This window comes from Hemiscyllium ocellatum, chromosome 22, assembly GCF_020745735.1.
Source record: "Hemiscyllium ocellatum isolate sHemOce1 chromosome 22, sHemOce1.pat.X.cur, whole genome shotgun sequence".
Classification (NCBI taxonomy): Eukaryota; Metazoa; Chordata; class Chondrichthyes; order Orectolobiformes; family Hemiscylliidae; genus Hemiscyllium; species Hemiscyllium ocellatum.
The window spans coordinates 53720451-53746507 of record NC_083422.1 but is presented as its reverse complement, the minus strand read 5'-3'; the positions used below and the strand labels follow the sequence as shown (position 1 = coordinate 53746507).

Below are 26057 nucleotides of genomic sequence, written 5' to 3'. Positions count from 1 at the left end.
TGATACTTTGGGACATCCTAAGGTCAAAAACAAATGTTTTTTTTCTTTCTTTTTCTACCTTTCTCTCCCCATTGTGTTTAGTTATCTATCGGAGTTTTATTTTTTATCTGATGCAGCAATGCCCCTGCAGCATGAAAACCTGGGCATGGATATCATGGTATTATAGAATCCAACAGACATTTATTGCAACCAGGTTGTCATGCTTTAAGTGATCCTTGGTAAGATGGAGACCGAGACCTTTATCTCCTCAGGTCACATGTTATGGTAGAGTGATGATTTCATGAAGATACCTCTTAAAGGCAAACTGACTGTGAGACATAACACAATTGTCTTTTTTCCTGTTGACTTATTTTTCTTTCTGACTGCATGTTTTCACTTTATATTTAGAAATTATTTGTTTTCTTTACATTTGCTTGTCTTGTGCATAAGCGCAATTCTGGAGCTCATAGAATCTTAGAGTGGTAGAGTCATGGAGTTATAGGAGTGAACACATTGAAACAGACCCTTTGTCCATACTGACCAGATACCTGAACCTAATCCAGTCCCATTTGCCAGTATTTGGTCCACATCCCTGTAAACCCTTCCTAATCATATGCTCATCCAGATGCCTTTTAAATATTGTAATTGTACCAGCCTCCACCACTTCCTCTGGCAGATCATTCCATACCCTCACCACACTCTGTGTGAAAAAGTTGTCCCTTAGATCCCTGTTAAATCTTTCTCCTCTCACCTTAAACCTATGCCTTCTAGTTTTGGACTCCCTCACTCCAGGGAAAAGACTTTGTTTATTCACCCTATCCATGCCCCTCATGATTTTAGAAACCTCTATAATGCCATCCCTCAGTCTCCAGTGCTCCAGAGAAAACAGCCCCAGCCTATTCAGCCTCTCCCTGTAGCTCAACCCTGGCAATGCTCTTGTAAATCTTTTCTGAACTCTTTCAAGTTTCATAATATCCTTCTTATAGCAGGGAGACCAGAATTCAACGCAGTATTCCAAAAGTGACCAAGCCAACATATTAAATGTTGTTAGAACGTGTAACTTAGAATGTGTGAAGTCAGAAAGTGTATTCATATAAATTCTGTTTTTCTTTGTCTTCTTCCAATAAGACCATTGTTGGAGTTATCTATCCCCTCAATTCTGGATCCTACTATCGCTCCACCAAATTGCCATGTCATCTCCATCTTTACCCAATACACACCATACTATCTCAAAGGAGGTAAAGAGTGGGATGAACTGGAGAGGAATCTCTACGCTGATAGAGGTAGGCAACACAATAAAATGGCTTGTCACTAGCTCTCTAAGAATCAATGGGTTTATTCAGAGAGTACAGCAATTGGGATTATATTCACTGGAATTCAGAAACATGAGGAGGAATCCCACAAAAAAACAATAAAATTCTAACAGGTCTCATCAGGGGGAGATGAGGAAGGATGTTCCCCAAGGCAGGGCAGTCCAGAACCAGGGGTCACAGTTTAAGGATACAGGGTAGGACTGAGATGAGGAGAAATTTCTTCACCCAGAGATTGATGAGCCTGAGGAATTTCTTATCACAGAGGGTGATCAAGGCCAAAACATTGTATTGTTATGAGAAAGAGTTGGGTGTAGCGCTTGAGGTTAACAGGATCAAAGGATTTGGGAGAAAGCTGGGTTAGATGATTGAGTTGGATGATAATGAATGGGAGAACAGGCTGAAAGGGCTGAACAGCCTACTCCTGTGGTTTCCTATATTTCCAAAAGTTTAATTGAAATACGGCACTGAGGGATTTGGCTGTGCACTTGTTTACAATTATTCCTGCACTTGCCAAGGCCTGATTATTTTGATGCTACTAAGCCAATCTCTCAAAGTTTTCCAGAAACATCCTTCTTGGGGAATTCTGGGTAGCTCCCCTAATGGGTGATGCCGCAGGCCGTGGCTGATCTTCTGTGAAAACTTCCCAGGGTGCCTACTTCACAAGACAGGCAGGGAAGTCGTTCCTCCCCGGTTTTCCGAGTTTTCCCTCTCCCCCGGACACCAGTGCATTCCTACAACAAAGAATCAGACACAAAAAAAACCCCAGAAATTGCTGGAAAATAAAACTCAGCAGGTCTGGCAGCATCTGTGGAGAGAAAGCAGATGATATCATGAGGATACCTCTTAAAGGCAAACTGACTGTGAGACATAACACAATTTTCTTTTGTTTCTGTTGACTTAGTTTTCTCTCTGTCTATATGTTTTCACTTTTTACATTAAAGAAATCTCTAAGCAATTTGGTTTCTTGTCCTGTGAACCTTCATCCAAACCCTGGAAACAGTTCTGAGGAAGGGTCAGTGGACCCGAAACATTAACTCTGATTTCACTTCACATATGCTGCCAGACCTGCCGAGTTTTTCCAGAAATTTCTGTTTTTGGACCTGCATATTCCTGTTGAGCTGTCTCAGTTGCCAATGACAGCAGACGGGAAGTGAAAGTGCTGCTGCAGTCCCCTGAGGGCTGTGGGTGTGGGAAACATCCCCAGGAATTAGCTGGGGTCTCATTCACGAGAAGGTCCTGAACTTGCAGATGGCCTTAGCCATGTTTTTCTGCTAATGACCTTCTAATGTGGAAGACTACTGTTGAAGGTCCTCCCTGTGTTCAGCTAGCTGCATTGGATTCATCTCCACTAACAACAACAGCTTCCTTCAACATAGGGCCTTTATGTTACAAAACATCCCAAACAATCACAGAATTGCAAACAAATTAAAATTAACGTTGAACCATATAAAGAGATATTTGTGGTTTTTAACTCCCTGATCTCCCAATTCTAGAAGACTTGTAGTTGGTCCCCAACATGCTTGCCTTAACATCCTATCTCAGGGCTAGAAGAGTGTATGTGGGGATGAGTGGACTTATTGGGTCTAACTGAGAAACTTTGAGTTTACTGTGAAACTCAGTTCTGAGTCCCAGCTCCCACCAGCCCTTGATATGTCTGAACACCTCGAGGTGGGATTTGACAGATACAAGTTGAATAGGTCATTATGCTTCATAACTCTTACCCATGTGAGATGCAGAAGATAGCAGATAAACCGCTGTTTGGTGCCCCAGATAGACATTGAATTAGGATCTCAAGAACTTTAGCAAAATTCCACAGGTAGTCGGGAGAGTACATAGAATGTTGGCCTTTGTTTCAAAGGGAACCGAATATAAAAGTGGGGAGATTTTGCTAAAACTATACAAAGCACTAGTCAGACCCCAGCTAGAATACTGGGAATGGTTTTGATCCCCACATTTAAGGAAAATTGTACTGGCATTGGAATTAGTGCAGGGTAAGTTCACTGGATGGTATCAGGTATGGAAAAATTGTCTGACATGGAGAGGTTATGGGAATACTACTTGTACCCATTGGAATATAAAAGAATGACAGGTAACCTTATTAAACATACAAGCTTCATGGGGGATATGACAGGGTAGTTAAGGAAAGGTTGTTTCCCTTTATGGGAGAATTTAGTACCAGAGAGTATATTCTCAGAATAATTAGTAACAAATTTAAGGTAGAGATCAGGAAGAATTTCTTCTCTGAGCGGAGTTCTTTACTGCAGAGGGCTGTTGAGGTTCGGTCATTAAATATACTGAAGGCTGCGATAGACAGATTTTTAATCAGTAAAGGAATTAAGGTTTAGTGAAAAGGCAAGAGAGAGGAGGTGAGGATTATCAGATCGACTATAATCTCATTGAACAGTGGAGCAGACTCAATGGGCTGAATGGCCTACTACTGCTCCTATATTTTATGCTGTCATGGTTGTTATTCTGTTAATGACAGTCTTGGCACAATAGGAGACCATTCAGCCTTCTGTATTTTGATGGCTCTTTGCAACAGCAAATCTAAAACAAATCCTATGCTGGTCCCTGTGTCCTCTTGTGCTTCAAATTATTTATAAGTTTTCCTTTGTTATTATTGAGATGTATTTCCCTAGTTTCCCATTACTCCACAGCCCACAGCATATCCTCAGTTTTTTAATTTGTTTCTCGATTAGCCAATTGTATGCTTCCTCTGTATTAAGCTTATGGTCTTATTAATGGGGAGAAAGTGGGAGAATATGGTTGAGAAACCTATCAGCCATGATTGAATGGTGGAGCAGACTCGATGGCCTAATTTCTGCTCCAATTACTATGGTCTTAAAATTTAAAAAATCTAATAACCAAGTTGCTTAAAGTGAACAGAAAATTATTGATTAATTATAAGCAAAACATATTCAATAAGAACAAATTTTACCCATTTAAATAATCTAAATCAAACACGCACTGAGTAAAGGTGAAAAAGTAAATTTCTCTGTAGAGATTCACTTTGGGAAAATTAAAGCACTTTTAGCCATTGCATTTTAGTTCTTGAAAGTATAAACAAAATGGTGTGGAATGTTCAGGTGGCATCAGTCCACTGCTATAGTGTGCAAACAGTGATGTTGCCAAACACAAACACGTACCTCCCTCTGCGTGAAAAAGATCCCCCTTAGGTCTCTTTTATATCTTTCCCCTCTCACCCTAAACCTATGCCCTCTAGTTCTGGACTCCCCGACCCCAGGGAAAAGACTTTGTCTATTTACCCTATCCATACCCCTCATAATTTTGTAAACCTCTATAAGGTCATCCCTCAGCCTCCGACACTCCAGGTCTGCTTCCATGCAAAAAAATCACACAACACCAGGTTATAGTCCAACAGGTTTAATTGGAAGCACAGTAGCTTTCGGAGCGACGCTCCTTCATCAGGTGATTGTGGAAGGCTCGATCGTAACACAGAATTTATAGCAAAAATTTACAGTGTGATGTAACTGAAATTATACGTTGAAAAATTGATTGTTAAGCCTTTCATCTGTTAGAATACAGTGATAGCTTCACTTCTTTCATGTGTAAATCACAAAACCCTTCTTTTTAAAGTTGCATTCTCGGGTTATCTGTTAACAATGGTGATAGCTAGACATTATGTTGAAGATGTTAGCCCCCTGTGTTCTCTGTCTATGACCTGATGTTTAGATTGATTCTAATCTAATAAGTGAGATAACAGTGTTTTACATAAATTCCTGCAGTTTTTGAGCTCAGAGTTCTACATGAATGTATGCAGTTTTTGAGCAAAGTGCAATGTAACTCTGCAATACAAATTCACCCCCCAAAATATATGTGTGCATGTGGGTCTTTGTCTGTCTGTGTGTGTCTGTCTGTCTCAGGGGTGGGGATTGTGAGTGTGAGAAAGTGTGAGTGTGTGTGTGTGTGTGTGTGTGTGGTGGCTGCAGAGTGTCTTAAGTCTGCGAGGGGATGCATGTGTGAGCGTGGGAGTGTGTGTGTCTATAAGGGTGTGTGTGGGTGTTTGTGTGCACGTCTGTGTGTACCTGTGTCCGTGTGTATGTGAGAGTGTGTGTGTGTAGGAATATCTGTGTGTGTGTGTGTGTGTGTGTGTGTACAGTGCAACGGTGATCACCTGTACTGTGACATGAACCCAAGGTCCCGGTTGAGGCCCTCCCTATGGGTACCGAACTTAGCTATCAGCCTCTGCTCGGCCACTTTTCTCTGCTGCCTGTCCCGAAGTCCACCTTGGAGGATGGTCACCCGAAGGTCCAAGGCTGAATGTCCTGGACCACTGAAGTGTTCCCCAACTGGGAGGGAACCCCCCCTGTCTGTTGATTGTTGTGCGGTGCCCATTCATCTGTTGTTGTAGCCTTTGCTCGGTTTGCCCAATGTACTATACCTCGGGCATCCTTGCCTGCAACGTATAAGATAGACAATGTTGGCTGAGTCACATGAGTACCTGCCATGTACAAGGTGGGAGGTGTTCCAATTAAACCTTGCTTCCAGTTAAACCTGTTGGACTATAACCTGGTGTTGTGTGATTTTTAACTTTGTACACCCCAGTCCAACACTGGCATCTCCAAATCATGTTTCCATGCTGTACATCTCTATGACTCTATGACAAGCAGATGCCTTTGGGATCTTTACCAACGCGACTTGCTCAAGGAACACAATGTCATGGGTTCTTGGAGATGCGCCTCTTCAGGAACACAATCGGGGTTCAGAGTGGGTCAGGGTTCCAGCTACCACACTGGACTCAAAAACAGGAGAGCTAAGCTGGGAAGCTCGCTCCTTTCCTTCCCCCAGCCTCACCACCACCTGCAACTACCAAGCAATCTGCAATGCAGATAGCACAACCTGAGCATTGTAAACCTGTACAGGAGACCTGCAGTAAACAAGAGGCTTGTCACAAGATGTGTCAACTTCAAGGATTGTTTTAAAGGCGAATCTTCCATTTTCCTTTCAACTGATTGCTTTTTTAAAAATCTGGGTATCCACAGCCCATCAAACTCAACTTCACAAAAATTATTAAATATAAAGTCTTCATAAAACTTTAAAAAATACAATGTTCTTACAACTGAACTTGTTGCCTTTATTTTTTCACGGGATGTCGGTGTTACTTATATGGGTGCAAAGGTCTGAAAGGGTTATTACTAAGAAATGCCATGAACACCATTGATTATGATGCTGTTATATGGGCTTGTAGGCAGAATATCTGAGGAGCTCAATGAGAGAGACCCAGTATCTGATCTCCCGCATGATCTCTGTAACAATGTACCTAGTTGCTAATATGCAGTACACTACTTCTAGTTCAATACAAGAGTTAATTCTTGTTAAAACTGGAAATAGATTTTTTGGCTACCATATCAGGCCTAGCACGTCCTGTAAATTTTTACCTTTAAAGAGGAAGAAGGCTAAGTCTAAACCCCCATCCCCCCACCCCCTTCCTCTGGTGTGGTGCAAATTTGATTTACCTGCACAATACAACATGGGGTATATTTAATTTAAGTAACTCATACAACAACTGGAAAAGCCAGAACTTGTACTCCATCCCTGATGGTCCTTGAACTGGGTGCGTGTCGGGCCATTCCAGAATGCAGTTTAACAACCAATCACATTGCTGTGGGTCTGGAATCATGTGGAGCTGGGCAAATTTCCTTCCCTAAAGGTCATCAGTGAACCAGGTTACAACAATCGACAACAGCTTCAAGGTCAAACCTTCGCTAACCTATTCCAGATTATAAATTCAGTTCAAACACAGCTAGCCACTATGGTAGGATTTGAACCTGTCTTCCCACAGTATTAACCCAGATCTCTGAGAGGTTAGTCCAGTGGAATTATCATCATTTCTCAGGAATTAGGCTGCTGAATGGACCACTCTTGGGGCATAGAGGTGTACATCATGGAAATAGACACTTTGGTCCAACTTGTCCATACTGACCAGATGTCCTAAACTGTTCTAGTCCCACTTGCCAGCACTTGGCCCATATCTCCCCAAACCCTTCCTATTTATATACATATCTAGATACCTTTTAAATGTTATAATTGTACCAGCCCCCACCACTTCCTCTGGCAGCTCATTCCATACACAGCACCCTCCGCATGAAAAGAAATGCCCCTTAGGTCCCTTTTAAATTTTTCCCCTTTCACCCTCAACCTTTGCCCTCTAGTTCTGGACACACTAACCCAGAGGAAAGATGTTGTCTATTTACCCTATCCGTGCCCTTCATGATTTTATAAACCTTTATAAGGTCACCCTTCAGCCTCCGATGCTCCAGGGAAAACGGCCCTAGCCTGTTCAGCCTCTCCCTATAGCTCAAAACCTCCAACCCTGGCAACATCCTTGTAAATCTTTTCTGAACCCTCTCAAGTTTCACAACATTCTCCCTACAGCAGGGAGGCCAGAACTGCACACAATATTCCAAAAGCGGCCTATTTCAAATCTAATGTTGATCTTCCTTTGTGCACCTCCTGCGCAGCGTAACCTGGTATGCCTTGCTCTGTCTGAGCACAGTATGACCTGTATGTCCTTGTATGGTATGATCTGCCTGTACTGCACACAAAACAAAACCTTTCACTGTACGTAGATGCATGTGACAACAATAAATCATGAGAGGTTGCTAGAAAGAGTGTATCTTCAGAAGAGGAGGAGAAGGAGAAGGAAAAAAAGATAATAGAAGAGTATGAGCTGCCTAATTCCCTTCTCTTGACTGTATGAATGACCACTGGTCATCTCTTGTTTTCCTCAGTGTTCGACTGCATTGAGCAGTATGCTCCAGGGTTCAAGTCCTCCGTGGTTGGGCGTGACATCCTGGCACCACCGGACCTGGAGAAAGTGTTTGGCTTAACTGGAGGGGTTGGTATTCGTCCTGTAACTTTGGTCAATGAAAATTGATCAATCTGTAGATTGAAAATGACGGATTAGTTTGTGGTGCCTGGGGGATCTTCATTCGCCTCATCACTCAAACCATAAGTGGGCGGCACGGTGGCACAGTGGTTAGCACTGCTGCCTCACAGCGCCTGAGACCCGGGTTCAATTCCCTACTCAGGCGACTGACTGTGTGGAGTTTGCACATTCTCCCTGTGTCTGCGTGGGTTTCCTCCGGGTGCTCTGGTTTCCTCCTACAGTCCAAAGATGTGTGGGTGTATTACCTATTACCTGTAGTATTACTATTACCTGTAGTGTTAGGTAAGGGGTAAATGTAGGGGTATGGGTGGGTTGCGCTTCGGCGGGTCGGTGTGGACTTGTTGGGCCGAAGGGCCTGTTTCCACACTGTAAGTAATCTAATCATAAAGACCAGGGATCGTCCACCTTCACTCTGTGTTTCCCTTCTGGATTTTAACATTCCTCCAGCATCCCGTAGTTGTGATTGTGCATTGCACTGAGACACATTTCTAACCAGACTGTACAGATTGACTTGCATTCCGCTGTTTTGGCTATCAGGTTTAACAATTTTTTGAATGGGATGTGGAGTTCACTGGCAAGGCCAGCAATTGTTACCCATCTCTAACTGCCCTTGAACTGAGTGTCTTGCTAGGCCATTGCAGAGGGCAATTAGAGTCAACCACATTGCTAGTAGGCCAGACCAGGTAAGGACGGCAGATTTCCCTCCCTAAAGGGCATCGGTGAACCAGATGGATTTTTACAACAATTAGTGATTGTTTGATAGTCGTCATTACTGTGACTAGCTTTCAGTTCCAGGTGTTTTAATCAATTGAATTTTAAAGCACTCTTGCAGTTGTGGTGGAATTTGAACCCATGTATAGTATTTTACTGACTTCATTAAAATAAAACTCATTGGAATAATTTTACACAGAAATTCACAATAGCAAGATAGCCATGACCCACCTCTCAATCCTTTATCTTAGTAGCACTGTCCACCAGAAGAAACAGCAGCGCCTGCTGTATGTTTGCCTGGGTTTGATCCTCAAACCCTCAAAAATAGACCAACGTTGTTTTCCTTTAGTTTCTCTCTTTATTTCAAAGGGAACAGAGTATAAAGATAGGGAGGTTTCACTAAAACTATACGTGGCACTAGTCAGACCACAGCTGGAGTACTGTGGACACCTGTCAGGAGAGGCAGTCTAGGTGGGGACGGTCTTATGAGGAGAGATTAAGTAGGTTGGGCCTATACTCATTGGGATTTAGAAGAATGACAGAAGACTTTGTTGAAACATACAAGATTCCTAGGGGACTTGACAAGGTAGATATGGAGTGGCTGTTTCCCCTTGTGGAAGAGGCTAGGACTAGAGGGCATTATCTCAGAGTGACGGGTCACACATTTCAGACAGGAGTGAGCAGGGATTTTCTCTCTTGGAGTTGGAGGAGCTGTGGAATTTTTTTACCACAGAGGGCAGTAGAGGCTGAGTCATTAAGACTAATCAGGTTTGAGCCAAACATTTTTAAATCAGTTCAGGGGATCAAGGGTGATGGAGCAAAGGCAGGAAGGTGGGGCTTGAGGGCCATCAGAATGAGAGAAGGCTCGATGGGCTGAATGGCCAATTTCTGCTCCTAAGTGTGTGGTGATTGCCAGAGTCCAGCTGGGATCAGTGGCTGGACACATCAATAAGACGTACCATATCCACTGTGTTTATTACAGATCCCAGTCTTCATTGGGAATCCTGAATGTGAGACAGCAGTTGTTCACATTGACATCCAAACTCACACTTCAAACGGAAACATTGATATCCGTTACAGTAAATCCAGTGATTAGGCCCCAGTTTCTGCTGGAGCACAGTGCCTGACGCCAGCTACTGTACTTTACAAAGACCTTAAGGCTTTGGAGAATGTCCTGCCCAGTGGGAAAGACCCAGTGATACTTGGGAATGAATGTACAGGTTTTACTGGACCTCTATTTTGAAGTGTACTGGATCTGTACGACTCATTCGGTGATTTTATCAGCTTTTCTTTCTGGGCAGGGAGGTTTATAAGGGTGGCTTGCACTGCAGAGAGATACCAACAGCGTGGGTTCGATTCCCACACCAGCTGAGGTTATGGTGAAAGATTCTCCTTCTTAACTTCTCCCCTCGTCTCAGGTTGGATGATGGCAATAAAAACCTAGCAACGCAAGTCCCTTGAAATGCCCCTCACTATGTTAGTTACCCTTTTGTATCTCTCTCAATGAAAGCATTTCTCTGTCCTTCTGTCTGATTTGGTACCGAAATGGATAAATATTCCCAATTGTGGTGTTTTCTTGCAGAATATTTTCCATGGAGCAATGTCACTTGATCAGCTGTATCTGACTCGACCTCTGCCCTCATATTCGAACTACAGGTCACCGGTTAAAGGCCTTTACCTGTGTGGCAGTGGAGCTCACCCAGGTAACAAGCAAAGTAATGGGTGTCCGAAAAGAAACGAAAATAAGAATGATCCCTGTGAGGAAGGACTTATCATATGGGGAGCAGTTGAGGACTCTGGGTCTGTACTCAATGGAGTTTAGAAGGATCTGATTGAAACTTAAAGGACACTGAGAGGTCTGGACACTGTGGATGTGGAGAAGATGTTTCCAATAATCGGAGAGACTGGGACCCAAGGGCACGGCCTCAGAGTGAAGGAGAACTGAGCTGAGGAGGAATTCCTTCAGCCAGAGGGTGGAATTCACTGCTGCAGAGGTCAAGTCAGTCAGTGTACTTAAGACAGAAATAAATAGGATTTTGATCGGTCAGGGGATCAAGGGTTACAGGGAAAGACAGGAGAATGGGGTTGAGACATAGCCGCGCCATGACTAACTGGTGGAGCGGACTCAACGGGCAGAATGGCCTAATTCTGCACCTATATCTTATGGTCCAACTCTGCACTCACCCACAAACTCAAAAGGGTTGCATAGTGAGTAATGAGTTGTGCTGGAAATTCTGGAGGTGGGTGGGGGTGGGGCGGGGTCGGGGTTTAGGCCATACTGTTGGGAGAGACAAAGCAAAGGATACCTACCATTTCCGATCCATGGCACTTTGTGTCAGACTCCCAGCTTCTGCAGCTTAGTTAGGGATATGCTGTGGTTCAGTCGGTAACACTTGTAGTCTGTGAGTCAGAGAGTTATCAGTTCAAATCCCACTCCAGGACTTAGGTACAAGCTTGGTGTAGTACTAAGGAAGTGCCACACTGTAGGGTGGTGCTGATACAATAAACAAAGGCCCCCTCTCTCCTTTGAGCAAACATGAAAGATATTACTGCATTGTTTTGAAAAAGGACAGTCTAGTTACCCCGGTGTCCCTCAAGAATAGGTAATTTGTTCTTTATCACATTGTTGTGTTTTTGGAGCTAGCTGTGCCTAGATTGGCCGCTATGTTTCCTACAACATCGTCTACACTTAATTAGCTTTAAGACATTATTGACTGTCCAATGGGTATGAAAGGCACTATGTAAATGCAAGTCTTTTTTTAAAATTGGGATAGAACAGCTTCTGAAGAATCTCCTTCAACTCATCACCACAGCCAGCCCTGAAGGCTCAATATGTACAAGTGGTTTGTATCTGGAGTTATTCGGAAACAACGTCTCAGATATTATATGAGCCACAGCATTTACATTTATTAAACTGAGAAGTGTTTGGGAAGTTGCGTGGAATGGGAATGGCCAACAGTTAGAAAAATCAATCAGGGTACTTTCCACGAAAAACTGTCAGGACCCTTGATAGGAAAGTGCCTATGGGTGGGTTTCTGTGTTTTTTAAAATTTATTCATTCAGGGATGCAGATGTCACTGGCCAGGTCAGTACCAATTTCCAAAGCGTGTGGTGCTGGAAACGCACAGCAGGTCAGGCAGCGTCCAAGGAGCAGGTGAGTCGACGCATCGAGCGTTCCTGATGAAGAGCTTACGCTCGAAACGTCGACTCTCCTGCTCCTCGGATGCTGCCTGACCTGCTGTGCTTTTCCAGCAGCACACTCTTTGACTCTGATCTCCAGCATCTGCAGCCCTCCCTTTATGCCAACACCAGTTGCCCTTGAGAAGTTGGTGGTGAGCTACCTTCTTGAACTGTTACAGTCCGTGAGCTGTAAGGAGAGCTAAGTACCGTCAGGGAGGGAGTTTCAGGATTTTGACCCAGTGACAGTGGGGAAACAGCTGCACATTCCCAACTCAGCTGAGCAGGTGAGTTGAAGGGATGGTAGAGTTGGAAGTGTCCCTGGATGTTAGAAATTGGGAGTTTGAAAGCTGTGTGCAACCAGGTTAGCTGTGACATTTTTGCGTGGTTGAATAGATTCTTTAACAACTGAAGAATGACTGTCTCCTGTTTCTGTCATCAGGAGGTGGAGTAATGGGATCAGCAGGCCGTAATGCAGCACGTGTTGTCCTTTCTGATTTGAGACGGGTTTAACGGACCCCCCTCCCACCTGGACTGCTGGCTTCGAATACACCTCCACAACAGAATATGCTCAAGCTCTCTACCTGATCAGCGCTTAGAATGATTACTGAACGGGAAAGCACTTCATCAATGATTACTATCTGCCTGTAGCATCATAGAGGAGCCCAAGGGGCCACTGGACCAGGCTTGGCCCTTTCAAAGACTAAGACAGTTAGTTCCTGCTCTTTCCCGATATTCCTGACTTTCCGTTTTCAAGTATTTATCCAATCATCTTTGGAATGCTGCTATAGATTTCACATCCAGCACCTTATTACGCAGCCCATTCCAGATTCCAATCACTCCTAGTGTAACAGAGGGAGTATACAATGAGCAAAAGGACCTTAGAAAGTACAAAGAATCAGAGGGACCCTGGCGTGCAAGTCCATAGATTCTTGAAGTGAACAGAAGATTTCTGTAAAATGGTTAAAAAACATACAGAATACTTGTCATTACTTGTTGAGGCTTGAGTACAAGAGCAGGATGGTTGTGATAAAAGGTAAAAGTGTGATGCTGGAAAAGCACAGCAGGTCAGACAGCATCCGAGGAGCAGGAGAGTCAACGTTTCGGTCTCCAACATCTGCAGTCCTCCCTTTCTCCTGGTTGTGGTAAAATGCTGGTTAGGCCACAGCTGGGGTACTGTATGCAGTACATTCTTGATGAAGGGCTTAGGCCCGAAACATCGACTCTCCTGCTCCTCGGATGCTGCCTGACCTGCTGTGCATCTCCTGTGCCTCACTTTTCAACTGTATGCAATGCAGCTCTGATGAAGAGTCATCTCAACACGAAACGTTAGCTTGCTGTCTCTCCACGGATGCTGCCTGAGATTTCCAGCACTTTCTGTTTTTAGTTTCATTTGCAGTTCTGTTCACCACACTGTTGGAAGGATGTGACTGCAATGGATTCACTGGGACTGAGATTACCAGAGCAGGAGCAGGTTAGCTTTTGAAAAGGCTGAGGTTGTTCTACTTAGAGGAGAGAAGGCTAAAGGGGAAACTCAACTGAGATGAATAAAATTATGAGGAGCATAGATAGGGAGAAACGTTTCCTCTTAGTAAAAGGGTCAGTTAACCAAGGGCTCAGACTTAAGGGAAGGAGCAAGTTACAGATGTTTCGAGGGAATTTAAAGGAGAATGTTTTCATTCAGCCGTTCATGGGTATCTGGAACTCACTGCATGAAAGGGCGATAGAGACAGGAACTCTCAGGATATTGAAAAAGTATTTGGATGGGCACTTGAAATTCCCTTTCACACAAGGCTAGGGCCATGTGTTGGAAAGTGGGATGAGAGTAGACAGATGCTTGATGCCTGGGGTGTACATAATGGGCTGAGTGGCCTGTTTCTCCACTTCTATGATGCTAAGAGCTATACTGCTTTGTTTAGTAAAACATTAAGTAAACCTTTTAATTTTCAGGTTCTGAATTAAATGTGATAATTTATGCAGATTGCAAGAAAACAATATGGAGGTTTGTCCTATTTGTCATTAAAAGCTATGAGAAACCACTTCTAAAGTGGACTGTATATCCTTTGCTTGGATTAATGTTGGGCGTAGAAAACTGCAGAGATATGAAGTAAAGACAATTTAACGGGCATTGAATGTCTCAAGTGTCAGTAAAAATCTTAGAGGAGTCAACAACCCATTGACATTTTGTCAGTTTGGGTTTTAAATTATGGTCCTTTGTAGTAAAGTGATCTTTCATCAACTGGCTGGTCTTGATATAGTGGCCTTTTAATGTCAGAAGTGTTTTATGAGTCTCTTCCTGACCATCAGCGATTGAAGCAGTCTGGTCAAACTACACAAGTAAACTGCTTTAAAACTCTCCTGTTATTGGTTTTGGGCCCGAGTGGAGTAAAACATTTGGTCGGAGGTTACGGGTTGGGATGGAGGATGTTATAAATTAGAAAAGTTAACAGCACTGGAACTTTGACAGAGACAGAAGGTGCTGGAGAGTGTTATGGACCTGACCAGACCAGAACCCCTCAAAATAAAGCAGGTCACCAAAATACAATGTCATGCTCCCAGTGCAATGCAATTGGTCAAACTACTTGTTTATTTAAAATTTATTTAAACACTATAATTAAAATACAACCAAAGAAAGAAGAACCTTGAAGATCTTAACTCTGTTGGAAAACTTAACAGAACAATAGATTCAGTAGTGTTAGGACGGGCTACCGTCCCCATGCTCGTTTGAAGGAGAGAAACACTGGATCTGATTCAAAATATAAGCTGTTTTAATGAGAGAGAGCCGTACACAAATACAATAGGTTCTGCCTATTGTTCTCTTTGTCTAGCTTTTTAGCCCCTCGCATCCCAGTGCTACATCCTTATTTGGTAAGATGCGGTATACTGTTATGGCATTGGTCCCGAGCTGATAACAGTTTGAGCTACGTGCATTTTAACATGGTTCCAATGTCCTGTTATCTTTTCACCCTCCCTGGGGCCTCTTCAGGCTATGCCATCAGCTTTTCAGTCTGCTCCTAGTGTAACATAATGGTCTACTGCTGCCTAGTTTAGCTAACAAGTTCCAGACTTGCTAATACTACCTTACGTGAGCACTACCTAACAATAAAGTTTCTTAACACAACCTAACTGTTCTGATATAGTAACATCACACAAATACACCCCTTTGGCGAAAAGGAAAATTCATATACTCACATGCACTTCTCCCATCCAGGAGGAAAAAAGCATCAAGAGAAAGGTCAGAGAGTATAGCAGCCAGGAGACATTTACTGAAGCTTCCAACTGTGTTCAGACGCCAATAGCCTCTGATGCTAAAACAAGACCCAGAAATCCTGATCTGTAAGAGCTGGCCACACCCATTCGGGCTGTTTTTTAAAAAAAGTCCATGGACTCCCAAGCTGATTACTCAAGCAGTTTTCATTAGCCAGCTGGGAAACTCTCGTTCAATCTCTGTCTTTAAAGAAACTGATACAAAATAACATGTTAAAATCACAGCATTGTCACAAAAGACTCAACAGGTCTGGCTGCATTAGCAGAGAGAAAGATATAAGGTTAATGTTTCTGCTGCAGTATGACTTGTCCTCAGATTTCCAGCATTTTCGTTGTATTTGCTTGTTTCTTTGATGCTCAGTTTGTGGTCAGGTGATGCCATTTTTAGAATGAAGTGAATCGTTGGGATGGCACGGTGGCTCAGTGTTTGCCTTTACTGCCTCCCAGTGCTAGGAACCTGGGTTCAATTCCAATCTCGAGCAACTGCCTATGGAGTTTACATATTCTCCTTGTGTCTGTGTGGGTTTCCTCCAGGTGCTCCACCACTTCCTCCAGTAGCTGATTCCAAAAATGCACCACCCGCTGTGTGAAAAGTTGCACCTTGGGTCCCCTCTCACCCTAAACCTATGCCCTCTAGTTCTGGACTCCCCTACCCTGGGGAAAAAGACCTTGTCTATTTATCCTATTCATGCTGCAAAGTGTGATTGGGGAGATAGAACAATGTCAGACATTGTTGTGTTGGCCTAAGAGAAAACAGTGTTCAGGACTGAAAAAACAGAAGCATAGACAATAGGAGCAGAAATAGTCCATTTGACCCATCAAGCCTGCTCTGTCATTCAACATGACCATGGTTGGCCATCTAACTCCGTACCCTGTTCCCGCTTTCTCCCCATACCCATTGATCCCTTTGGCTCTAAGAACTATATCCAACTCCCTCTTGAATGTTTTGGACTCAACCACTTTCTGTGGCAGTGAATTCCACAGGCTCCTCACCCTCCAGGTGAAGAAATTTCTCCTCATCTCAGTCCTAAATGACCTACCCCATATCCTTCGGCTGTGGCCCCTGGTTCTGAACTCGCTGGTCGTAAGAAATATCTTTTGCCTGCCTAGCCCTGTTAGAATTTTATAGTTTTCAAAGAGTTTGCCTTCATTTTTCTTAACTCCCTTTGGGGGAAGAACGGTAGCTCAGTGGTTAGTACTACTGTCTCACAGCACCAGGGACCCAGGTTCAATTCCAGCCTTGGGCGACTGTGTGGAATTTGCATGTTTAAATGGACATTAAATGCCCACTTAGAGTCTTAAGTTGTCCTGCTGGTGGGTTGATGTGCTGCCCAATCACTGGTAAACCTGCCCTCAATTTGCCCATACCACTCATAATCTGGGAAGTTCAGAGGCAATGCTGAAGGGTTTGCCTGATTTAACAGCCCCTCAACGTTCCACTATGGAGCCTTGTGAACAGACAGTCAGATCCACACAGAGGTCATGACCTTGAGGGAAGTGGGCAGAACGAGGTGATATGAACAGTCCACGGTGTCTCTCCATGTCGCTGTTGCAATTGTTTTAGGTCAATTTGGAAATTGCACTGCAGTAGTTTGAATGGGATCACGGGTGCTTAACTGTCAGAAAATTCCCCCTCAGGCCTTTGGCTTTGTAAACTAACATTAGCGCTCTGGACCATGATATTGATGGGATTTAGTCATTGCTAATCTCTCTGAAGCAATGTGGTGTCTGCTGTCAGTCGGGGAAAGTATCTGTTTTCAACGTGGTTTTGCACTATGTGAATGGCATCTTGTCTCTGGGTACTATCATCTTGATCCACTGGATTCTGTACAGAGTGACCGGTTAATGACTCAATAACTGACAGCAATCAGTTCCCCTATGCAGGCCTAACTTGACAAGAGTCAAAACAGTGGTGATTGAGGACAGTACAGTCTGTTCAGATATAAAGCGATAGTTTCATTCTTGTGTGATCTTGCGTTATAAGAAAATCGTGCAATAGCAGCTCCATTAAAACTAATAGGGCCAGAACCGCATTATAGCCAATACAGGTAAGGTAAGTTCACACTCTGCAAATAACCGTCTAAATTCTCGAATTGCTTTAAAGATGATTTGTGCTGAAGTAACAATCAGAACCGACTACATATTTCTCCAGGTTAGAGGAATTTAGAGTCATTAAGTCATAGAGCTGTACAGCATGGAAACAGACCCTTTGGTTCAACTTGCCCATGCCGACCAGATATCCTAAATTAATCCAGTTCCATTTGCCAGCATTTGCCTCGTACCCTCTAAACCGTGCCCTTTCGTATACCTATCCAGATGCCTTTTAAATGTTGTAATTGTACAACCTCCACCACTTCCTCTGGCAGCTCATTCCACACACGCACCATTCTCTGTGTAAAAACTTTCTGATAACATTTCTGTGAAGTACCTTGTGGTACATTTACTTTGTTAAAGGGGATATATAATTAGGAGTAAGGGTTGGAGGATTTAAGCTACAGGGAGAGGCTGAACAGGCTGGGGCTTTTTTTCCCTGGTGCGTCGGAGGCTGAGGGGTGACCTTATACAAATTTACAAAATTATGAGGGGCATGGATAGGGTAAATAGGCAAAGCCTTTTCCCTGGGGTCAGGGAGTCCAGAACTAGAGGGCATAGGTTTAGGGTGAGAGGGGAAAGATATAAAAGAGACCTAAAGGGCAACTTTTTCACGCAGAGGGTGGTACGTATATGGAATGACCTGCCAGAGGAAGTGGTGGAGGCTAGTACAATTGCAACACTTAAGAGGCATTTGGATGGGTATATGAATAGGAAGGGTTTGGAGGGATATGGGCCGGGTGCTGGCAGGTGGGACTAGATTGGGTTGGGATACCTAGTCGGCATGGACGGGTTGGACCGAAGGGTCTGTTTCAATGCTGTATATCTCTCTGACTCTATATGAGTGCATGATCATTTTGGTCACTTATTTCATGGCCAATTGCACGTGTTTCTGGACACAGACAGAAGCTTTTCCAGGCCACATCAAGGTGCATTTTGATCATGTAGATATTGAGCGCAGACTAAGTATTGGATTGGGATGAATTAACATTGTGCTGCAGCCTGATGGTTGTAAGTGTTACACTGCAGAATTCCCACTGCAACTCTCAGAAGATGAAAGATGCAGTGACTTTTACACACAGTAGTAAAGATAATAGTTTCACACTCAATGGAAATGAGTCTAAAGTAAATTAAGGAGCAATATCAGGAAAATAAAGACTGAAATGATCAGAAATCAGCATGACTTTGTGCAATAAAGAATGTGCTAATAAGCTGTTACAAACATTCCCAATAGCATTTTGGCACAAAAATGAAGAGTTAGGGATGAAGGATCCAGCAGTATAATGAAACAAAGACGTTGAAATTATATTTCAGTCATCGGGGAGATCTAGACTCCCAGGAGAAGAGGCTTCAATGCAGTAAGGGGCGGATGACACATCATATAACAATCGAGATAAGGCGGATTATTGGCTGTAACATGATCCCACAATCTCAAATGACAATCACAGGCTCATCAAGCTTCCTTCCCATGGTCTGTAAACCCCCAATCCAAGTTAAAAGCCTAATGCACCAGCCGTTATTCTACACTAAAACTAAAAAAAACTCACAGAAAACATTAGACATACACAGCAGGTCAGGAACACCTTTTGTCATTCTATACCATTTGTGGTTCTACACCGTTTTTTTCTCCCACTCTAACCAGGCGTAATGCTGCTATTTTTTAACATGACAGATTGAATGGGGCTGGAGAAGGGACAGAGGCTGTAACAGGAGAACATTGATATCCTAGTCACAGATTCCTCCGCTTGAATGCCACGCATTTGAGTTCATTTCAACAAGAGACATCCAGTCCTTTAGGGGTAAAATAGCCCGACTGCTTTTGCCAGTGCTATAAGCTTTTATCTTTTCTTGAGAATAACTGTGAGGGGATTGATGTCCGTGACTGCTCAATTGACCTTGCTGCCATTTTATGGATATACTATTTGATAAGTAATTCTCTAATGTGAACTTTAGTGACTTGTTTGTCAATGTAAATGACTGATCAAAGTCTTCTTTCTTCTGAAGGTACTGATGTCTTCTGGAATATATTTCCTATTGTTTATCCCCGATGGGTCGGCCATATTTTAATCTGTCATGTTTGCTTCCAGCTTGTGTACCTGCTGGGTATTCGTTCACCACCTGAGGACTCGGTCAGAATTTGAGCAAAAGAAAAATTGGCTAAGTGTCGATTTTGAGGTGTTCCCTCTAGGTTATCCCTCCGTGGACCAAAGTAGCTTTTCCCAGGCACTTCTACCCAGCTCACCTCAATATGTATGACAGCATGCTGCTATAACGCCACACCATCTTGCATACACAACCCACTCAGGACACCTCTGGCATTCTTGACACTAGTGCCATGTTTCAGGTAAAGTTTGTACAGCAGGTCAAGTGCTGCTGGCCAGGAGCTTCACAGTTTGTGTATCATAGAATCCCTACAGTGTGGAAGCAGGCCATATGGCACATTAAATACACACTGATCCATCGACAGTCTTCCCACCCAGTCCTTGTAACCCTGTATTTCCCATGGCTAATCCATCTAGCCTGCACATCCCTGCCACACTACAGAGCAATTTAGCATGGCGAATCCATCTTAACCTGCACAGTTTTGGACACTTGGAGGAAACCAGAACACCTGGAGGATACTTATTTAGACACGAGAAGAATGTGTAACCTCCATACAGTCAGTTACCCAAGGGTGGAATCGAACCCAGGTCTCTGGTGCATTGAGGCAGCTGTGCTAACCACTGTGCTGACCCATATAGTGGGAGGGTAACTAGAAAGAAAATCAGAAAGGCCCCAGGTGACATATCATTGCAAATACAATGGGCATTTTATTATCCAGCACTGATAGGGCCAGTACTGAGCTGATAGGTCAAATGTTCCTGATAATCATGAGGTCCACATAATCAATGTATAAACACACAGTAAGTAATAGAAATGTAATGCAGGGGATATATACATCACTGTTATATTTTATTTACAGTATAAATCACTTAAATAGTAATGCAACCTTGCCTTAAATAAAACTTACTCACTCTTACCTTCAACTGAGTACTTGGACATGGTGTAGACCGCATTATTTGAAGAGAAACTGACTCAAAATCGATGATATTTCATTTGGCCATTCAGTAGAACAACAAGTATTTTACACTGAGATAAATAAATGAAAAAAACTATAATAAATTGAACAGCAAACTTCGCTGTACTTGAGTTATATAACTTTTGCCGATTTATCAAGAGTGAGGGTTCATAAGATGTTGGTTAAAATAAAGTTTGCTGCGCTATCTCACGTATGTAAATGTATAACTATTTTACATTGTCTTCTGTCCAGCTGACAATCATTGTAACCACAGCAACAAAAAAAAATCAAGCTACAAAGGCTAGCCATCCTGAGCACCACACTGTATTAAACACCCTGTCAGAGAGAGTATGACTCCTTTTCCAAATGCTCAGAGTAGCATAACACCTTCGCATTGTTTAATGTGGGAGCATTGTGTGATTAAAGTCTTCAAACAGTTGAAACTGTTAACTTTTATTCAACAACAGGAAAAGCAACAAAAAAAATCAAACAAAAAAAAATTGCATTTTTTTCTGGGAACAAGCAGGGACTGCTTTCCTTTAGAGCAACAATAGATGTATAGTGTGTGTGAGGTCACTCCCACACTGTACTGTATGACTCTATGATTCCCACCAATAGGTATAGATTTGCCAACAGATTTATGACTCCAACATCCATGAAACTGTCCAACATTTGACAATAGGCACGTTCTCCCCCATTCAATTCCATTTAGTCCACCCTCAAAATATCTACATACCATCCTCACCACATCACCATGCATCCCACATAGAATACAGCACTCCACTCAAACATAGCACGTTGGAGCATACTGCTACCTATTGTTGTAATGCTGTTGCTATGCTACTTTGCACATAGGAACAGGTAAACAACACATGCATTGAAGTAGAGTGTACCTCATGGCTCTTCTTAGAAACATAGAAAATGTATCTCATCTATAGGGGCCTGCCTTTTGGATCTGATGCTGCACTAATCTCGCGCATTGAAGATGATGATCCTTCTACTCAATGTCCTCACCTTCCTCTCCTGAATATTGCTGTTGCTGCTGCTTTCCCACCTCTCCAGTATCCAACCCATCCCTCCCCACTTTGTCTTTTCCACTAATGCAGGGCACAGTATGTAACAATTCCACAGCACACTCTGTCTGGATTGGACTGTGAGATTCCCACCTCCCTTATTTCCCTTTTTATTGATTTGGTTAAAAAAAAATCACACAACTCCAGGTTATAGTCCAACAGGTTTGTTTGGAAGTACTAGCTTTCAGAGCGCTGCTCCTTCATCAGGTAGCTAGGCTCATAAGACACATAATTTATTGCAAAAGGTCACAGTGTCATGCAATTATAACGATGTATTGAACAAACCTAGATTGTTATTAAGTCTTTCATAGTTTAGAATGGGTTGCAGGTTTCAGTTCATTAATATGTAAATCCCAGAACTACTAATAAATCACATTTCATCTTTTGTTGGCTTTATGAAACTTTCCTGATCCCCAATTTACTGCTAATTTCCATCACATTGCAGGTAATTTCCTTTCAATTTGATGCTATTTCTTAACTTCTTTGCTTAACGATGGTTGGTTTATGCCTTTCCTAAAATCCGTGTTCCTCGCTGGGAAACATCTTCGCTGTGGGTCATAAACTATTTTCTTAAATATCTGCCATTGCTGCTCAACTGTCTTTCCTGCTAAATTCTTTTCCTAGTTCGTTCCAGCCAACTCTGCCCTTAGCCATATGTAACTACCCTTATTTATACTGAGCACAGCTGTTTTCAACCCAAGTTTCTCACTCTCTCAAACTGAATGCTAGATTCTAATCTATTATGGTCACAGTTACCTACAAGACCTTTTACCCTGAGATAATTTATTAAACCTGCCTCATTTATACATTACCAGATTCACAATAGCCTGATTCCTTCTTGGATCCACAACATATTGTTCAAAAAAACTGTACTGAATACATTGTATGAATTCTTCCTTGTGGTCACTATTGCCATAGATTCATAGAGTCAAACAGCACAGAAACAGATCCTTCGGTCCAGCCACTCCAAGTTGACCATAATCCCAAACTAAACTAGTGCCACCTGCCTGCACTTGGCACATATCCCTCCAAACATTTACTATCCATTAACTTATCCAAATGTCTTTTAAATGTTGTAACTGGACCCACGTCCATAGCTTCCTCAGGAAATTCATTCCACATGCAAACCATTCTCTCTGTAAAAATATTGGCCGAATGTCTTTTTTAAGTCTTTCTCCTCTCACCTTAGAAATATGCCCCTAGTCTTAAAGTTCCCCATCATAGGGAAAAGGGACCTGCCATTCAACCTATCTGTAGACCTCCTGGTTTTATAAATCTCTGTAGGTCACTGCCAAACCTCCAACACTCCAGTTGAAAAAGTCCCAGCCTACCAAGCCTTTTTATAAATAACACAAATCTTCTATTCCTGGCAAAATCCTGGTAAATCTCATCTGAACCCTCTCCAGCTTAATGATATCCTTCCTTCAATTTGATTTTCCAAAACTACATGAAGACTAAAGTGACTCAGTTAGTGTAATGCCTTTTTTATATATCCTCATTATCTCTTGATTTAATCTCTGTCCTACAGAGTAGGTATATTTAGCAACTGATAGACTCCTCCCACCAGTGCCTCCTTTTCCTTGTTATTCCCTTGAACAGCCTACATTTGCTCCTGCTTCCTATGTTTCTATGAAGAGCCATGAGGTACACCCTGCTACATTACATGAGCTGTGCACCTGTTGCTGTGCACAAAGTGGCAGAGAAGCAGCATTAAAATGATAGGTAGCGGTATGCTCCAATGTGCTCCAAACCAATGTGCTGCGTTTGAGTGGAGCACTATATTCTACAAGGGATGGATATGTGCCATGGTGACGTGGTGAGGCTGGTGGGTGGATATTTTGATGATAGAGTAAATGGAATTTAATGGGGGAAAACATGCCCATTTTTGAGTGTTGGACAGTGTGAACTTCACAGATTTTGGAGTCATAAATCTGTTGGTGAGTCTATCTGGTGCTTGAGAATATCAGTGTCATACAGTACAGTAGAAGCCTTTTGGTCCAACAAACAATATACCTACACTCGTCCCACTTTCCTACATGAGATCCAAAGCCTTGAGTGTTATGACTTCAAGGCCTCATCCAAGTACTTTTTAAGGGTTATGCAGTTTCCCAACTCAACTAACCCCAGGCAGTGCACTCTCACCCCACATGACCCTATGGTAAAAAAAAGTTTATCCTCAAATCCCCTCAAAATTTCCTGCCTTTTGCTTTAAAGTTATGCCCCCTTTTTACTGAGGAAGGTGTAGGTTAGGGAAGGTCAGTTGCAGGTCAGAGCGGAGTAATGTTGAGAGGGAAGTGATCTTGTTGCCAGTTAGGATATGTGAACTGAAGGTCAGTTCAGGGTGCTACAGAACATCATGGCCTTATGCAGTCTAGTGCAATCTGTAGAAGATATTAGACAGAGACTCGATATCCCAGCGATCAATCGCATCAAATTTCAGCTTTGCTATAACTGAAGAACAGCTAGGCAGACTGACCGAAAATAAAACAAAGCATTGCAAATGCTGGAGATCTGAAACAAAGACAGTAAGTGTTGGAGAAACTCAGCAGGTCTGGCAGCGTCTGTGGAGAGAAGGACGTTTTCTACTGTGCTTCCCCAGCACTTTCTGTTTTAGTTAGGCAGACTGACCCTATGGATAGGAGTTGTGGGATTGGACAAATAGCAGAGCAGTCAAGCTGAGTGTACATAGAGAGGCCCAGCCTGGTTCTGAAAGTCCACAGGCCCATGTAGGAGGGCAGGATTATAGTTTCCAGGACCCCCGTGCACAGATCTAGAGTCTGAGGGAAATTCTTTCCTTTGAGTTCTCTTGAAAGACACTCACACCTTTCAGGACACATCTTGGGAACTGGTCTGTCAGGGAAGGCCAGAAACCCAGGTAGAGAGTAGCCATTTTGGAACAGAAATCAGCTTCTAAACCCAAAGTATCAGAGCATTGTCCCCTGCTTTCATCTGACCCATCCATTCACCCACCCTCCGTTGTCAAGTAAAAGAATAGGAGTCACCACCTGGGCAGCAATATTTCAAGGAGGCTGGGTGTACTTGAAGCACCTAGGCATAGACAATAAATATCAATTTTGCCTCTGGCGCCCAGGTCTCAAGAAAGTTGCATTTGTTTCAACAAAATTGTTGTGTTCTTGGAAGACATTCCTGGGTGACTTTGACCAGAACCATGTCAGTGCTGTCAGGAATGAAGAAAACCAATAGGTTGTACTTGGAAAGTTGGTCCGATAAATTCTGTTATGAGTCAGCGGGAATTTAACGTGGTGATGACAGCTCTGTAGAAACCAGTCAGTTCTTCAAATTTAACTATACCTTTGAATTTTGTTTCATGTTGTTGACCTCACAGCAGTAAAGTCAATTTGCATCTTGGTCTATAGTTGAAACCAGAGAATTGTGGCACAGGAATTACAGTGAGGTACTGGACAAGTAACTTGCTTTTTATTTGGGAAATGAAAGTTGTCCACCAGAAATGCACTAGAACTACACAGCTCGGAAGGAGACCATTCAACCCTTCACGTGCATTCTGGTAGGCATCTAACCCTGAAGTGAGGTGAGACTCTAGCAGAAAGTGCATTGCAGCCTCAGTGTGAAACATGCATCGTTCAGTAGACTAGCTTTCTTCTCTCGGCGGCAAATAGTATTGGGCTCCAGCTCCACTCTGAAGACTTGAGCACATCATTTCAGCTGGGACTTCAGAACAACATGAGGGAAGCATCAGACGTTTAGGAAATGCCATATTTTAAGTGAAACATTAAGCAAAGAGGTTTCATCTGAAATACTGACGTTTTCAACTGAAGGACAGTGTGCAATTCAAACATATTCCATTTGTACAAAAGCAAAATACTGAGGTCTGAAATTTTGAGACCCGAAGGAGAGTTATATTGGACTCAAGGCGCTAACTCTACTTCTCTATTGGCAGATACTGCCAGACCTGCTGAGTTTCTCCGGCACTTTCTGCTTTTTATTTTAATCTTACACAGAACAACCTCGAACATCAATTATCTGAATTTTGGATTCTCTGACAAAGATCTCAAGGTCCTGTAAAAACGTTATCACTTATCCGAACAATCAGTTATCCAAACAATCAGTTATCCAAACAAAATACTCCCCGCCTTCCTTGGTCAGATAATTGAGGTTGTTCTATAGTTCTGCTTTCTGTGCATACATTTGTATTGTGCTTTTTGAGAAGGAAAGTTCAGTTGAAAAACATGAGACAACTTTGAGGTTTTCTTAAAGCACTACTTGCCCTGTCTCTTATAACAAATTTGTTTTCCAACTCCAGCTTCTTAGTCTTGTTTCCTTGAGGGAGACCAAATCTTGTAAATAATAGGCATTCAGGAAAAGGAATATTAGTGTTCTGATTTCCGGGCAGCATTGTTAAGTCTTGTTCCTTTCCAATCCTGACTCTAGAGTTATCCATAATGGAAACAGACCATTCAGTCCAACATGTCCACACCGACCAGGTTTATGCTAATTAA

At 42.8% G+C, this 26057-nt stretch overlaps 1 protein-coding gene across 1 annotated transcript in view; it reads left to right on the top strand.

Annotated features, from left to right (window-relative positions):
• The window catches only part of pyroxd2 (pyridine nucleotide-disulphide oxidoreductase domain 2), a 61491-nt gene extending 47362 nt beyond the window's left edge, over positions 1-14129 (top strand). The window contains exons 13-16 of the mRNA XM_060842499.1: positions 1108-1262; positions 8045-8151; positions 10496-10616; positions 12533-14129. Of these exons, the coding sequence (XP_060698482.1) occupies positions 1108-1262; positions 8045-8151; positions 10496-10616; positions 12533-12603 (454 nt within the window). The 3' untranslated portion in view covers positions 12604-14129. The remainder of the gene's footprint in view (positions 1-1107; positions 1263-8044; positions 8152-10495; positions 10617-12532) is intronic.
• The last annotated feature ends 11928 nt before the right edge of the window (positions 14130-26057 follow it).